Raw genomic sequence first — 16,078 nt, forward strand, 5'->3', positions numbered from 1 at the left:
CGTGTTTGGAACATCCCACAGGTGAACAGGCCAATTGGGAACAGGTGGGTGCCGTGATTGGCTAGAAAAGGAGATGGCTGGGCCGGGCTCCGGCACGCCCGCAACTCGCGTGAGGAGAAGCGCTACGGGTGGACGTTATCCATCAGTTGTGCCGACTGGTTAGAGCATCAGCCTCACAGTTCTGAGGAACCCCGGCCTGTTCTCCCCGTGCCTGCGTGGCTTTTCTCAGGGCACTCCGCTTTCCTCCCACATCCCAAAAACATGCATGCTAGGTTGATTGACAACTAAATTGCCCGCAGGTGCAAATGGTTGTTTGTTTCTATGTGCCCTGCGATTGGCTGGCGACCAGTTCAGGGTGTACCCCGCCTCCTGCCCGATGATGGCTGGGATAGGCTCCAGCACGCCCGCGACCCGCGTGAGGAGAAGCGGCTCAGAAAATGAATGGATGGATATTGATAAATACATTTTGAAAAAAGGGCACTTTTTTCACCCCGTGCAAAAGAGCAGGTGCTTGATCACCACCTGGGGTCAATGCGGGGCACGTTCCTGGTTGAAAGGCTTGAGCTGGTAAGTGACTCCACTCTGTCAGTAGGAATATCGCCGTATTTGCATCGACTGCTAGCCACGGGGGCACATGCTGTGTTTGGGACAAAAAAAATCAACACACAAAAAAAGGCTTTTTGTGGATTCATACTTTTGAAAAAATTTTTGGGAAGAGTTTTTCGTCCTTCGCGGGTGGGTCTGGGTCGTATTTGCCACTCGCTTGTTTTTTTGCTTTGTTTTGAAATGGGATTTTGAACTCAATGGATGCTATCTTAAAATGCTGCTGAGTGGTCATACAATATTATTATAAACGATCTTAAATAAAGCACATATTTAATAGGATTACTGGCAAGTCATCGTTTTAAATTTGAAGTCAGATTTTCTTGCGTGTTCGTCTTTCTTTCCCACGAGGACGGACGAATAACAACTCCAAGCGCCAGGCGTCTTGTGCGTGTGACGTCAACGGAAGTGGTCACATTTGGTATAAATCCATTTCCGCATCGAACGGGCGCCCTTTCCTGTCTACGGCCTGTAAGAAGATGGCGGTGCAGATTTCAAAGAAGCGGAAGGTAGGTGTCGTTTCATCGCTCACCGGGAGCTTTGGGCGCCCAAATGGGGGTACGAGAAGACGGTCTCGAGCGCGTGCGTGTCCGCTGTTCCATTTCGGCGCGTTGTCGACGTCCGCTCGGCCGGGATGGTCGGGGATGCTGCCGGCGTTGAGCTGCTGGCGAGCGGTGAGCGAACATGGCGGCGCCGTGGTGCTAACGTGACAAGAAGGACACTTGACCTGTTCGACGCCTTTGCTTTGCGACGCTCGTGTCTTTGACGTAGTTCGCATTAGCTTGCGGCAATGCTAATTCCCGACGTACTACGCGTACAGGACAAAAGCCCAAATGAAGACCCCCTTTGTCTGTCGGGGCAAGTTTCAGGAGTTTAGTTACCACATTTAAAAAAAAAAAAAAAAAGCAACACGTCACACGGGCTCAAACAGAATAAAGTAAGTCAGTCAAAACTTCCTCTTAAATGAATCGCTCCAAAATAAGTCGTGTGAATGCTAGAGGGCCTTCAATCAATTTATTCTGCCTCCATTATTTTAGTTTTGTTTTTACTCTTCCGGCAATTCACCAGTTCTGCTCCTTCCACGTATCTTAATTTCAATTCATTCTAAATTCACAATACTCACCTCATTCATAAAGTATACACGGCGAACAAACATAGGAGCGGTAACGGGATGCAAATCGCATCGATCCGTCCCGTCATCGCCGGCAGGTAAGCGAGGGTTTGCTGTCGAGAGGCTGAAATCAGACAATTTCAAGTTCAACGCCAACTATTAATGGATCATTTCTCAACATAGTAAATGGATGAGTCATCGAATGTTTCACCTCTCCGTTGTAGAAGAAGAAGAATCGCCTTTTACTGTCATGAACATGCATGCACACAAAATGTATTTTCTACAGTGAACGCATACACATGAAGTTAGTGGAACACGCTGGAGCAGGGGGCGGCCGAAGCATTTCGGGGTATCGGTGTCTTGCTCAAGGACACCGCAGTCGTACAACACTCTCAAGCATTCCCGCGCAATTTCTGTACTAATGCGATTTTCCAGCATAGGCGAAACCTCTCATGCTTGAAAAAGGCCAAGCAAAGTCCGTCGCAGAACACTTATCATACCGTAAAAGATTGAAAACTGATGAAGACACGACCCCTCGAAACGGTCTTTCGGCTTCATCCCCTCGAAGCGGTGGTCGCATTTTATGGTTTGGCTCGATCCAGAGGGAAAAACACGACCCGACGCTTGAATCTTTTGAGTTCGGCGGAATTCGGAGCGCATCGTTTCGGTAGAAGCCAAGTCGCGGGCGTCGCCGTTCACGTGCAGGTTCGCGCTCACCGCTGTTTGTTGTCGTCGCCAGTTCGTCTCGGACGGAATCTTCAAGGCCGAGCTGAACGAGTTTCTGACTCGCGAGCTGGCCGAGGACGGCTACTCGGGCGTGGAGGTGCGCGTCACCCCGACCAGGACCGAGATCATCATCCTCGCCACCAGGTGAGCGCTCGGAAGGACTCGCGACGGAAAGCCGTCGTCGTCGTTTGGCGCCGATACGACCCAACTGCTGCGCGGCTCCAAGTTTGTTCGCATTTGCGTTACCGCATCTCGTAAGAGAGAGAAATTTCCCGGTCGACCGAGCCGCTAACTGGAAAACTCGACTATTCGCTGCTCCTGTGCGAAGGCGAAGCAATAAGAGGAAGTACAAAACAAAACAAAGATTTGTCCCTCGGTGAAGAAACGATGACGAGTCGGATGGCGACTTTGTTTGCTGCGCGCACGGCGGCCGCTTCAGATCGCGTTCTGCGATTCTGCTTCGGTTTCCTGCGCCGACGCAAAAGTCGTTTTCCCGCTGAAGACGCTGAGGCATTTGTCTGAGAGGGACAAGGGCTACTTCACCAAAACCCAGCAAAGCTATTCAGTTCAGTCTTGACACACAGGTTTTAATATTCAAGCTCGGGTTGCACGATATTGGGAAAAAATGCGTTTTTCTTTTACCTGCGAGATATATTGCGACGTGAAATAATACCGGATAAGGGTTGGGAAAGTTGATTTTCGACGCAAACTAGTTCAAAGTTCAGTTCATCGTTCCAAAAAGGAACTAGTTCAGTTCATAATTTTGAACTAAACTAACTCGTTGATAGTTTTGCTTTTCAATATGCTGCCGATATGCCATTACCCTCCAAATACTGAAATTTTATTTTCCCGATGTTGCCGCCCAGTCAGTCCACACTAGTTGCCAGCTGCAGCTTTGAAAATGAGGAAAAAACTTGCTTGAATGTTTTTTGTTTAATTCTTATTATTAAATGAGGAATCAAAACTAAAACAGGACTTTGGTCCTTAATGTGCAAACAAAAACACGCAACACAGTATGACAGGAACGATTGGGAAAGGACATTGATAACTTTGCATTCCTCACAGCTCTGGCGGATTATATTAAAATATATCTATTGTTGTATTACAAAACCATGAATTCCATATCACTGTGCTCGTACAGTGTTTTAACGAAAGCATTCTGATACAAATAATTTTCCAAGTCAACGATTTTCTTTACAAAAGAACACATTTACCCCAGTTTACGCAGTGTCCCTGAACGCACCTCGCGCACTCACGCCTGCCTAGTTTCATTCTGAAGAGCGAAATAGGAAGTGCAGCAGGTGTGCGTTCTATTGGTCACTTTTAATATTACACTCCATTGATCAGCTGCGATGTGACTATTGCGCACACGTACATCGTGAAGACGATGCCCGAACAAAAAAGCGTGCAGCTCGAATTCAAGCTGTTTTTCTACGTCACAATTGTTAAAGCCTTCCTCTAGCGCAGAAGCTGGCGTATGCAACTTCTCTTGAATAGTGCGGCGTAACCGTTTCGACTTTTTGATTAGCTCCAGAAGGTCGACCTTCTGCGTCGCGACCTTCTTCGGTGCGCAGAAGGAGCAGCGCTGTGCAGAGACGCCGGAAAAATATATTTGTCAGCTAATCTTGGATGTTGTACTGCAAAATGCACCCGTAGGCAAATTGGCGCGGGTTGACGGTTTGTGGAAAGTCGTACACTTTGTGAAAAAAGTAAGAAAGACACTTTCTGAAAGGAATGTGTATACTTCTGCTTTAAATGCTTTTAATTCTTGAAAAAGTTGCATATTCCTGAAAAGTTTCCTGAAAATGTCTCAACCTGGAAGTATTTTTTCGCAGTGTACTTGTGAAAAGTATTGGTTGAAAAAGTGTAACATTTATTATCCTGCATGAACACAAGCTTGTACGGGCTTCATTGCTGTTAAACAAAGAGCACAAAAAATGTTTTGCTGCCAAAGTTTGTCGTCCAACTGACCGCATGCGCCGACGCACGTTTCGTCTCCAGGACCCAAAATGTTCTGGGAGAGAAAGGCCGCCGCATCCGAGAGCTGACGGCCGTGGTCCAGAAGAGGTTCGGCTTCCCTGAGGGCAGCGTGGAGGTCAGTCTGACACCGAGGTCGCGCGCGCGCGCGCGCGAAGTCCCTTCGGTGATGACACGATGACGAGACCGACGAGACGGGTGCGCGTCAGAAGTGTTTCCGGTCGAGATCCGCGTTCTGCGCTTCTCTTCCGGCGCCGCTGACCGACCCGTCTTTGCTCTTGATGACCTTGAGGCATTTGTCTGAGGGGGATCTCGCGCGCGCGCTAGCATGCGTGTGTGTGTTGCGGAGGTCTAATGTTGCGTTTGTATTTCAGTTGTACGCTGAAAAAGTGGCCACCCGCGGTCTGTGCGCCATCGCGCAGGCGGAATCTCTGCGCTACAAGCTGCTGGGAGGTTTGGCCGTGCGAAGGTGAGCCACACGACGACACCACCACGCTAACATCATGGACTCATTAACATTAACACAGTTCATTAGTGTCTTATACTGCCCCCCTGTGGCCGAGGCGCGCACATCGGAATGAGCAGCACAATTGAAGAAAGTTAATTCTTTTTAATTTTTTTTTTTTTTCCTTAAAGAGCACAGATTGGAAACGTTTTTGGGGAGGCGGCAATGGATTATTGCCGTTCCCATTTGTTTTAATAAGTAAATATGATTTGAGATAGGAGCGTGGACACAGATCAAATTCAAATCTCGATTATTATTATTGGGGGGGGGGGGACCTTTAAATCCACAAAGTATGGTGTAATATATAAATGTTAGCATTTTATTGCGGGTCCTCAATATATGTGCAACATTTCCAAGCGGCCACAAAAACGAGTAGACATGAAAGGTTTCCTGCCGATCGACTGCCGAATGTCGTCCGCGTTTGACGGAAAGTAGCGCGGCTTATTGACGGCAGCGCGCATGCTTCCAGGGCGTGCTACGGCGTGCTGAGGTTCATCATGGAGAGCGGCGCCAAGGGCTGCGAGGTGGTGGTGTCGGGCAAGCTGAGGGGGCAGCGAGCAAAGTCCATGAAGTTCGTGGACGGCCTGATGATCCACAGCGGCGACCCCGTCAACTACTACGTGGACACGGCCGTCCGCCACGTTCTGCTCAGGCAGGGTGAGTACGCTTTTGCCTATGCGACGGCGTCAAACGGTACAATACACACATATCACAAGTTTAGAAAACATGACTTTATTCATGTTATGTTATGTCATGGGCTCACCACCTGTGGGAGGGGCCATAGGGGTCGGGTGCAGTGCGAGCTGGGCGGTGGCCGAAGGCAGTAACCTTGGCGATCCGATCCCCGGCTCTAAGGATGTGGAATGTCACCTCTGGCAGGCAAGGAGCCTGAGCTGGTGTGTGAGGTCGAGAAGTTCCAACGAGATATATTGCATCTCTGCTTTTTGCTGATGTTGTTCTGTTGGCTTCATCAAGCCGTGATCTTCACCTCTCAGCAGAGTCTGAAGCGGCTGGGATGAGAATCGGCACCTCCAAATCTGAGACCGTGGTCCTCGGTCGGAAAAGGGTGGCGTGCCCTCTCCGAGTCGAGTATGAGATCCTTCCTCGAGTGGAGGAGTTCAAGTATCTCGGGGTCTTGTTCACGAGCAAGGGAAGAATGGAACGGGAGATCGACAGGCGGATCGGTGCGACGTCTGCAGTGATGCTGACTTTGTATCGGTCCGTTGTGGTAAAGAAGGAGCTAAGCCGAAAGGCGAAGCTCTCGATTTACCGGTCGATCTCCGTTCCTACCCTCACCTATGGTCACGAGCTGTGGCCTCCCTGGTGAGGTGTTCCGGGCACGTCCCACCGTGAGGAGACCCCGGGGACGACCCGGGACACGCCGGAGAGACTACGTCTCTCGGCTGGCCCGGGAACGCCTCGGGATCCCCCTGGAAGAGTTGGAGGAAGTGGCTGGGCGTCCCTGCTAAAGCTACTGCCCCCGTGACCCGACCTTGGATAAGCGGTAGAAAATGGATGGCTGGATGGACATGCAGTAGTTGCTCCATTTTAATTCATACATGTTCATTCACGTCTAAAGAAAATCCAGCTTTTATTTTGCGGTCTGCTATTGTCTCAGTGCAGAATGGCTGTCTCTTCACAGATCCCTCTGGTTTATTGCAACATCATGTGGCATTAACAGTAAAGACAGCTGGAGTGACATTTGTAAAAGAAGCAAAAACAAGAACTCTTTGGACACTGACATTTTGTTTGTTTTTTGGGGAAAAGAGAAGAAAAATCCGATAGATCCAGACATGTCATTTTAATCTTCACAAAACATTTTTTCGAATCTGCAAACTTCACATAACGGTAAAGACATTTTGGCATTCAAAGTTGGAAATTATTTTATCATTTGTTTGACCTTTTGTATAACTGCCAATAATTCCAATATTCATATCAGTCCAACTAATTTCCAAAAGTAAATTCAGTGGGGCATGTCTTTACCGTTATTGATCAAATGAGCCATAATATGGATCCCGTGATTTGTCGAGGAATGTCGCGCAATGGAGAGTTGACATGCGCCAAAGATGAGCTCGAGGTGGTCGGATGCCGACCAATGAATGTCGGCTCCCTCTAGTGGCCTCATGCCGAATAGCTGCCCAAGAGCGCTTCACTTGATTCAAGTTACTTGAGGAGCAGAGTTCCGTTGGGTTTTTGGGGGTTACCGTTTGGAAGGAACGTGTCCGCCGTGAAGGTTGAAGTTGTTGTGCGTGTGCGCCAGGTGTGCTGGGCATCAAAGTGAAGATCATGCTGCCGTGGGACCCGAGCGGCAAGATCGGCCCCAAGAAGCCTCTGCCTGACCACGTGAGCATCGTGGAGCCCAAAGAGGAGCAGCTGCCCACCACGCCCATCTCCGAGCAAAAGGGGGCCAAGCTCGACGTGCCCGTCATGCCCCAGGGCGGCGCCCCCGTGCCCACCGCCTAACGCGGGTAAGCGGGTCGCATCGCGTGACGCGCACGGCGACCGTCTTTTTTCAAATCGAGTCGTCGGATAAAACGCGTTTAGCATTCGTTGATTGCAAGCTGACCGTTGTTGTATCGCAATTGTTTTTTGGGGCAACTGAATCGTAATACGTCGCAATAACGGGCATTGTTTGTTTTTCTCTTGCAGGTTTTCGTGTGACAGTCGGACGGCCATGTTTTGTGTACAAAAACAATAAAATCTACAAAAGATGTTTTTATTTGTCTGCTAAGGAAAATTTTGATTCCAAAAACTTGATCCGGGGGAGGAGCGCGTGTGGCACGCAAAGCAATCGCCGCCCAACCACAGTTCAGTCGTTTCACTTGATAGTTTTACATTACGTTTGTTTGTCAACTTGTTTTGGAGCCGTTGTATTTCATGTACATTTTAATTGAATGTAGCTTATTTCTTTCCAAGTGTGGTGTTAAAGTTGGACTGCATAAGTTTGGAGTGGCTTGCAATAGGCGCAAATACTTTTTGGGAATTCAACCTCTTGTTTTTGTGAACACCTGGGCCTAGTGCATGACTGTTAAGTCAAGGCACAGCACATTTGACAAGAAAAATAAAGTCTGCGGCTCTGGAAAAACAATGACAGCAAAAATAACTTTTTGGAACTTTGATCCATTTTTTTTTTTTCTGCAACTGAAGGCTCTTAATGATGTGAAATTTGGGAATTATGCTATCGTTAGACCCAAACATATTTGATTGTAAAAAAAAAATATTTTTTCCAGAGCTGAAAAAATAAACTTGTCCCAGTTTACTGACGAATGTATTTCCTCAGTCAAATGAGGACTTTAGTTGGCAAAAAAGAGCAACTTGCTCTGCTGTGTGAAATTCGTCCGCAGATGATAAACAAGGACAGCTCATTTGTACTGGCAGTCACGAAATCAAGTGAGATGCAAAAGCAATCTCCCACGTGTGGCTGCACCGCAGTATTTTAAATTGCTCAGGATGCTCGTACTCGCTCTGAAATGTTTGACAAGCTTTGAACTTGGAGCCAAAAGGAACGTTTTTAAAAATGTCCCTTCCCCCGTCTGAGCGAGATGACCCGGAAGTACTTTGAAGATGCGTCCGTTGAATGAGCCATTTGCCTCCCTTTTGCAAAGTCAGCCAACCTCCTCCCCTGGATGCCAAACTTCCCCATCACTTCTTCATCAGCCCCATTTCCTTCACCAACATGCCCATTACAATCTGCACCAATCATGACTCTCTCTGTCTCTGTCCGGGATGCTCAGAATTTCCCTTTCACCTCGAGGTCGCATCCTGCCTGTGGGGCATAGCCCCTAATCACGTGACACACAACACCCTCAATTTCAAGTTTCACCTTAAATCACTCGATCTGATACTCTTTTCACCTCCAAGACATTCTTGGCTAAGTCGTCTTTTAAAGTCATTTCGCACCGATCCATCCATTTTCTGTTGCGCTTCTCCTCACGCGGGTCGCGGGCGTGCTGGAGCCCATCCCAGCTATCGTCGGGCAGGAGGCGGGGTACACCCTGTGAACTGGTCACCAGCCAATCGCAGGGCACATGCAAACAAACAACCATTCGCACTCACATTCACACCTATGGGCAATTTAGAGTTGTCAATCAACCTAGCATGCCATGTTTTTGGGATGTGGGAGGACACCGGAGTGCCCGGAGAAAAGCCACGCAGGCACGGGGAGAACATGCAAACTCCACACATGCAACAACTAACCAATAGGACACGATGAGGGGGCAGAAAAGAGCAGGACAGGATGTAGGGAAATGAGCAAGGCAGTGCTACTGATGAGTGGGGCGGTGGGATGTTTTTTATAGTGTCAAAGCGCCCGTTAGGACCTGCGAGTTGATATGTTAGCATAGCCTGTGTTGTTGTTGTTAGTGGGCCCAGCACAAGCAGTCCAAGCCTGTAGCGTGTCTACTGAACCAACACTAGGAAGGCTTGGGTAGGGGGCCGAGCCAGTCCGGCGGGGGACGCCACCCGGGGCCGTCCCGAGCCCAACCGAAGCGCCGCCAGAGTACGGGGGCCCCGGTCACAGCCCGTCAAAAGCGAGCCCGTGCTAAGTGCCCGTCGTGAGTGAGGACGGGCGAGGGTGCCAAGAGGGGGGAGGGGGGACATCGTGAACATGTGTGGTGGGGTGAAGTGCATTCCAATTGGAAAGACCGGCGGGGGCCAAGCGAGACGGTCACGAGGCAATGACGACCCAGGCCGACCGGCTCCCCCAAACCATATTGTTTCGAGTCAAATTTCATTCAAACAAAATCATATTTTGAAACTGCCAGTGGAGTGTGGGAAAAAATACTCCCCTGACAAATTTTCGGTACCTTTTTCAGGTCAAAATCTGCTTGCAACACTTAAAAAGGGTCTAAAAATAAGCTGATGACTGTTTTTAAGATTGTGAGTTTTTGCAGTGTTTTCAGTTTACGACTGGACACCTTATGGAACAGTTTTTCAATTGACAGACATAATGCTATTTTTTTTAAAGAATTCAGCCAGTTGTGTGTCTGTATATATATATATATACATACACACATATATACACACCAATTTTCTGTACTGCTTATCCTCCTGACAGGTCGCGGGTGTGCTGGCGCGTATCCCAGCTAACTTCGGGCGAGAGGCGGGTACACCCTGAACCGGTCTCCCGCCAATCGCAGGGCACATATAAACAAACAAACCATCGGCACTCAAATTCACACCTGCGGGCAATTTAGAGTCTCCACTCAACCTAGCACGCAAGTTTTTGGATGTGGGAGGAAATCGGAGTACCCGGAGAAAAGCCACCCAGGCACGGGGAGAACATGCTAGCTCCACACAGGTGAGGCAGGGATTTGCACCTGCAACCTCAGAACTGGGACGCAGATGCTGAAATCCCTAAATTCCTTGCAATTGTACGTTGAAGAACATTGTCCTTAAACGGTTCGACTATTTTCTCCCGCACTTGTTCGCAAAGAGGTGAACCTCGCCCCATCTTTGCTTGTGAATGACTGAGCAATTCAGGGAAGCAATCATGGCACCCACCTGTTCCCAATTGGTGTGAATGTGAGCGCCAATGTGTTTTTTTTTATTTTTATTGTCGTGGCGACCAGTTGAGGGCGTACCCCGCCTCTCGCCCGAAGAGAGCTGGGATGGGCTCCAGCACGCCCGCGACCCGCGTGAGGAGAAGCCCTACACAAAATGGATGGACGTAAAATAGTTTCTTTGACTTTTGACCAACAAATCAATTATCCGATTATTTAATGAGGAATTTGTTCGAAAAATCAATGAAACAAAAAAGTACATTTGATCAACCAATTTTACGGCCAAAACGTCAAAATGAATGCAAGAAATATTGAAGGACCCTCGATGATCACAATGATCATCCATGTGAAGAAAAAAGTCTTCCTCAGTCCAGCTCTTTTCACCTCCAAATAATCGAACGTCTTCCCTCGTCGATCGTTCCTGGTGATTTTAGATTGTAATTTTTTAACGGAAATAACACGTCACGTGACTTCGCTTGCCGTCAACAGCGGCGCATCCGTGTTAAGCCACGCCCCCTCACCTCACCTGCCGGACTTCGTCGAGAGAAAGAAAAGAAAACATGAGCCAAGCCGGCTACAAAACCGTCGAGGAACATTCTGGACGAATGTCGCCAGTAAGACTTGCAAATATTGCGACTTCTTCCCGCTCGGTCTCCAAAAGAGGCGGAGTCAGTCAGCTGTTGCAAATGACGCCAAACTTTTTCTCGCCACTTTTGCGCCCGCGAAACAAACGAAAGCAACAAGTCGACGTTCAACTTGATTGCAGGCGGAAAAGACGGAAAAGTCAAAAGCCTGACGTCAGCTCGGAAGCGTTTGGAATTACTCAACTCACCTCAACTTTCAAGCGCTCCCACCACGGGCGTAGCACCGCGTTCTGGGACGCCAAGGAGTCCTATATCTATATATATGAAATAAGTTGCATATACTTTTCAGATCTACTGAAATACTCCGCAAAAGTCACGTAAAGATTCAGTAGATCAACTGATAATTGACATGTTTACTAAATATACTGAAATCCTATCGAGAGGCGCGATTGGCCTTTTTTTGGGGGGCATACCCGAGAAATCTGCATAGTTGGAACAATGAGCGAGTGGGCCCCGTTCGGTCGTTCCAGCCCCCCAAAAATCACCACCGTTTGGGTGGCGCGTCTTTTTCATGTCGAAAACTAGATCTGTATTGTATCCAAATCCTATAAGAATGTAAGGAAATGAAGAGGTCAAAGGTCACAAGAACAGTTTGCGTGCGTTACACCAATCGTGGTCGCTTTCTCCCGTTGACGCTAAAAGAGCTAACCGTTTGTTGAAATCAGAGGTGATGCGTGTCAATGTAGTCCAATAATGATTTCGGAGTCACGGACCTCAATTTATGAAGTCACGATGACAAAAACTGGAAGTGAGGACACTGGCGGCGGTGGTCTCGCTTCCCCTCGCCGCACGTCCGGATGTCCTTCTTTTTCTTCCTCTCGTTTCAGCGCTTGGCCCTGGTCCACTTAAACGTGGGCGGCGAAAGGTTCTGCACCAGCGTCGGCACGCTCACGAAGTTCCCCGAGTCCAAGCTGGCCGAATGGTTCAGCGGACCCCCGAAACTCCCCAAGGACTCGCAGGGACATTACTTCCTGGACCGCGACGGCGAACACTTTGGGGCCGTCCTGGAGTTCCTCAGGTCCGAGCGAGTGCCCGTCTGCAATATTCCGCAGGTACCCCGATCGTCACGTGTCACACGGCGCTTCGCTTTTTCCGCACTTTCTGACGTCGTAGCCCTTTTCCGGGGCTGGGACGTATGCCGGCTGAATCGGGGCGAGCGGCGGGGCGCGCCCTGAGCTGGTCGCCAGCCAGCGTCGAGACAAACAGATAAACAACCGTCGGCTCTAACATTTACTCCGCGGGTTTCTGGAATGCGGGCGGGAGCCAGAGTACACGCAGAGAAGACGGGAAGGCCAGAGCCCGGTTTCCGACCCCCGACCTCCGAACCGTGAGGCGGATGCGTCGAGCGCTCGGCCGTTAGCATTGTCTCAAAAAGCGAAGCGCCGCAAATACTTGGCGGATGCATTTTCCGAGCGTGAAGGTGGCACGCGTGTGACGTACGGCAGGTTCACAAGGAGTCGGTGCGCTACAACATCACGGCGCTGACCAAGCGTTTGGAGGAGAGTCCCGAGCTGTTTGGCGAGATGGTGGGCAGGCAGCAGTTCCTGGCCAGGGTTCCGCACTACAAGGAGAACATCGAGGTCGGTTGGCAGGTCACCGCACCTTTCCCACTCTTCAAAATCATCACATCTCTTCATTCCTTTTCCAGGAAACGGATCCGTTGCTCCCTCGCTCGCTCGCTCGCTGGCTAGCTGCAGAAAATAGATCGATTCTTTCCGACTCTCGGAAATGCTTCCCTTCTTCCTCTGGCAAACGGATGACTTCATCCCTTTTCCAGGAAACGGATCACTTCCTTCTACCTCCTGGGAATAGACCATTCTTTTTTCCCTCCCAGGAAACAGATGACCTCCTTTTTAATCATGGAGAGAGATCAGTTCCTCCTTCCTTTCCAGGTTTTGCAAGTCGCAAGTAAGTCTCCAGTCTTTGGCCTCGAGTCCCGAGCTGTCTTGCCACAGTTGCCTTCAAAAGGTCACCGAGTGACTTTGCAGGTTACTGGAGCTTAAAAGTGACCTGGTGACTTTGCTGACTACTTGATTTAGTAGTAGTACCCAAGTTAGGAAAAAGTAACTTTAACAAATTTGACAAGCAAGTGCATTGACGCTTTATAAGAAAACGAGGGCGTTGTATCGAAATGTTTGCACCTTCGTGGCCAATCGTCAAGGGGGGAGGGGCTTAGCTTATTGCCCCTTCAAAACCGATCGCTAATAAATTTTCACTTCTTCTCGGGAAATGCTATGCTATGACCGACTTTTTCCTCACTTTCTTTCTAAAGCGACATGAAACAAATCAAAATTTGCCTCCAGTCGTGCTGAAATTAGTAATCGAGTATTCTATCGGAATAATCAAGTCCAAGGATCCAATGGATTTTTGCTTAGTTAAAGAGCAATTATGAATACACAAAGAGAAAATGAGACATTTCACTTACAAATGAAAGACCAACTTGGTTCACTCTTTGAGATCATTTTCAATTCAAAAATGTCTATTTTGGATATTTTAATTAAGTTGCCAGGAAACTGCTGTGCGCTGAGTTGCACAAATACTTCTCGAAAGTGAAAAAGTGAGAAGTGTGAGTTTCTCAGTGCAAGGTGCAAGTCTCTTCATGTCAGGTTAGGGTTCAAGTCCGAGTGAAGTCGCGAGTCGGCGCCGCTCCGAGTCGAGTCTTTTAACATCTTGTCGAGTCCAGTCAAAAGTCGTCCAATTTTTCGACTCGACCAAGTCCGCGTCACGTGACTCGAGTCCACACGTCTTCTTCCGTCCCTTCTTCCAGAAAGTACATCACTCCTGTTTTGGAAATTCAATCCGGAAACAATCTTGTCTTTTGTGGCTTTTTATTCCAAAAGAAGAAGAAGAAGAAGAAGAAGAGAGAGAGTCAGGGCCAAGGATGGCGGTAAGAACGAAGAAACAATGTAGCCACTAGGCCGCACAAAAACAAAGTCATCCAATCATCACACGCAGAACTATGAGATAATATAAGACGACATTTTGTCAGAACATTCGGTTCTTCCCCAGGAAACTCACCACTTCTTTCCTGCTCCAGGGAACGGATGACCTCATTTCTTGCGTCACTTCCTTCTTCTTCCAGAAAAGAGATCACTCCCTTCTTCCCTCACTGGAAAGCAACTCCTCGTCTTCCTTTTCCAGGCTAAATGGATCACTCGCTTCTTGGTCCAGGAAAAAGACCACTTTCTTGTTCCTCCTCGACAAGAGAGAGAGAATGGTCGCTTCTTCGTCCGGGAAACCGATCCCTTCTTTTGTTCCAACAGGAAACAGATGAGTTCCTCTCGACGAGGGGAATATTGACGTCGGGGGGGGGGGGGGGGGTGCATGTTTGAAAGTCTTCAAAACGGCTGAGTTAGTTTTTGTCTAGGTTCTGATCCGCATCGCCCGTGCTGAGGCGGTGGCTTCCCGCCGCTCTACCATCGTCATCTGCGTTCTGCGGACGGAGGAGGACTTGGGTTGCTACGACGGCGCCATGAGCAGCCTGCGGGCCGACAAGGACTCGGTGGTGACGTTCGGACCGTGGAACGCGGGGCCCACGGCCGCCGACTTGCTGGACTGCGTGCAGAAGGACATCCGGAGTCGGGGCTACACGGTCCACGTGCGCCCTCACGTTGTGGAGAAGAACTTCCTGGCGCGGAGCTACGACTTTTTCCACACGCTCACCTTCACCTGGTGGTGACGACGAACATGCGTGTGAAGACGGCGCCATTTCACGCCGCATTCATTCGGCAAATTGTGACACGTCGCGCGACTTGACTCTTCTATTGATCTCTACCAATGTAAAAGCGTCTCCGTCGACAGATGTTTTGGCAGCAAGTAGAAAGCAGACAATAAAACCCGTCCTGAGCGCTTTGGTTGTCCCCGTTTCAGTGTACGCGTGTCACGTGGCCCTTCTGAACTCACTCTTTTCTTTACAAAATGTGAACATGTACTCGCCGGTCATTGCCCATTTATTGCACGTTTATTTGGTGGCCTCAGTATTGCATCTCTGCTTTTTGCAGATGATGCGGTTCTGTTGGCTTCATCAAGCCGTGATCTCCAATTCTCACAGGAGCAGTTCGCAGCCGAGTGTGAAGCGGCTGGGATGAGAATCGGCACCTCCGAATCTGAGACCGTGGTCCTCGGTCGGAAAAGGGCGGCGTGCCCTCTCCGGGTCGGGGATGAGATCCTGCCCCGAGTGGAGGAGTTCAAGCATCTTGGGGTCTCGTTCACGAGTGAGGGAAGAATGGAACGGGAGATCGACAGGCGGATCGGTGCGGCGTCTGCAGTGATGCGGACTTCGTATCGGTCCGTTGTGGTGAAGGAGGAGCTAAGCCGGAAGGCGAAGCTCTCGATTTACCGGTGGATCTCCGTTCCTACCCTCTACTATGGTCACGAGCTGTGGGAAAGAACGAGATCCCGGATACGAGCGGCCGAAATGAGTTTCCTCCGCAGGGTGTCCGGGCTCTCCCTTAGAGAACGGGTGAGAAGCTCGGTCATCCGGGAGGGGCTCAGAGTAGAGCCGCTCCTCCTCCGCATCGAGAGGAGCCAGATGAGGTGGCTGGGGCACCTGATTCGGATGCCTCCACGGTGAGGTGTTCCGGGTACTTCCCACCGGTATGAGACCCCGGGGACGACCCGGGACACGCCGGAGAGACTATGTGTTTCGGTTGGCCCGGGAATGCCTCGGGATCCCCCCGGAAGAGATGGATGAAGTGGCTGGGGAGACGGAAGTCTTGGGCGTCCCTGCTAAAGCTACTGCCCCTGCGACCCGACCTCGGATAAGCGGTAGAAAATGGATGGATGGTTGGGTTATTTTGACGTTGCCGATTTTGTAGTAGCACAGAGTGGTGAAAATAATGTGTCACAGTAGTAGCTATTTGCAAGTTGAAATAATATTTCCCAACCGCTTTACGACAGCTGCACTTACTGTCCATTTCGTCTCAGCACAACAATCGTTTCCACCCAAACGTGCTTACTTCTCTCACTCTGGCCTTCGAAAAGTCGTTGGCGGTGTACAGAAAATGTCGTC

The 16,078-nt window shown here is 49.5% G+C and overlaps 2 protein-coding genes and 2 non-coding genes across 9 annotated transcripts; all 4 read left to right on the forward strand.

The window, feature by feature from the left end:
- The first annotated feature begins 951 nt into the window (after positions 1 to 951).
- rps3 (ribosomal protein S3) lies at positions 952 to 7,635 on the forward strand. Its single transcript, XM_061781920.1, has 7 exons — positions 952 to 1,112; positions 2,454 to 2,584; positions 4,442 to 4,535; positions 4,792 to 4,886; positions 5,392 to 5,579; positions 7,183 to 7,390; positions 7,572 to 7,635. The coding sequence occupies exons 1-6, from the start codon at positions 1,083 to 1,085 to the stop codon at positions 7,383 to 7,385; spliced, it is 741 nt and encodes a 246-aa protein (XP_061637904.1). The 5' UTR covers positions 952 to 1,082; the 3' UTR covers positions 7,386 to 7,390; positions 7,572 to 7,635.
- On the forward strand, positions 2,812 to 2,967 carry LOC133482829 (small nucleolar RNA SNORD15). Its single transcript, XR_009789981.1, has one exon. It is a non-coding gene; the product is annotated as a small nucleolar RNA SNORD15 (small nucleolar RNA).
- LOC133482828 (small nucleolar RNA SNORD15) lies at positions 4,579 to 4,726 on the forward strand. The gene has a single exon (XR_009789980.1). It is a non-coding gene; the product is annotated as a small nucleolar RNA SNORD15 (small nucleolar RNA).
- A 2,932-nt stretch (positions 7,636 to 10,567) lies between the features above and the next one.
- On the forward strand, positions 10,568 to 14,917 carry kctd14 (potassium channel tetramerization domain containing 14). 6 transcript variants are annotated; one of them, XM_061781913.1, is made up of 6 exons: positions 10,568 to 11,037; positions 11,895 to 12,119; positions 12,513 to 12,647; positions 12,716 to 12,975; positions 13,908 to 13,954; positions 14,150 to 14,575. In XM_061781913.1, exons 1-6 carry the CDS (start codon positions 10,984 to 10,986, stop codon positions 14,365 to 14,367), a joined length of 939 nt encoding a protein of 312 aa, XP_061637897.1. In that variant the 5' UTR covers positions 10,568 to 10,983; the 3' UTR covers positions 14,368 to 14,575. The 6 variants fall into 6 exon arrangements, with proteins under 6 accessions (XP_061637897.1, XP_061637901.1, XP_061637898.1 ...); XM_061781917.1 differs by having other exon boundaries at positions 10,571 to 11,037; positions 14,105 to 14,229; XM_061781914.1 differs by lacking the exon at positions 13,908 to 13,954 and having other exon boundaries at positions 10,571 to 11,037; positions 14,105 to 14,352.
- Positions 14,918 to 16,078: the final 1,161 nt, after the last annotated feature.

The sequence above is a fragment of the Phyllopteryx taeniolatus genome, chromosome 8 (assembly GCF_024500385.1).
Source record: "Phyllopteryx taeniolatus isolate TA_2022b chromosome 8, UOR_Ptae_1.2, whole genome shotgun sequence".
Classification (NCBI taxonomy): domain Eukaryota; kingdom Metazoa; phylum Chordata; class Actinopteri; order Syngnathiformes; family Syngnathidae; genus Phyllopteryx; species Phyllopteryx taeniolatus.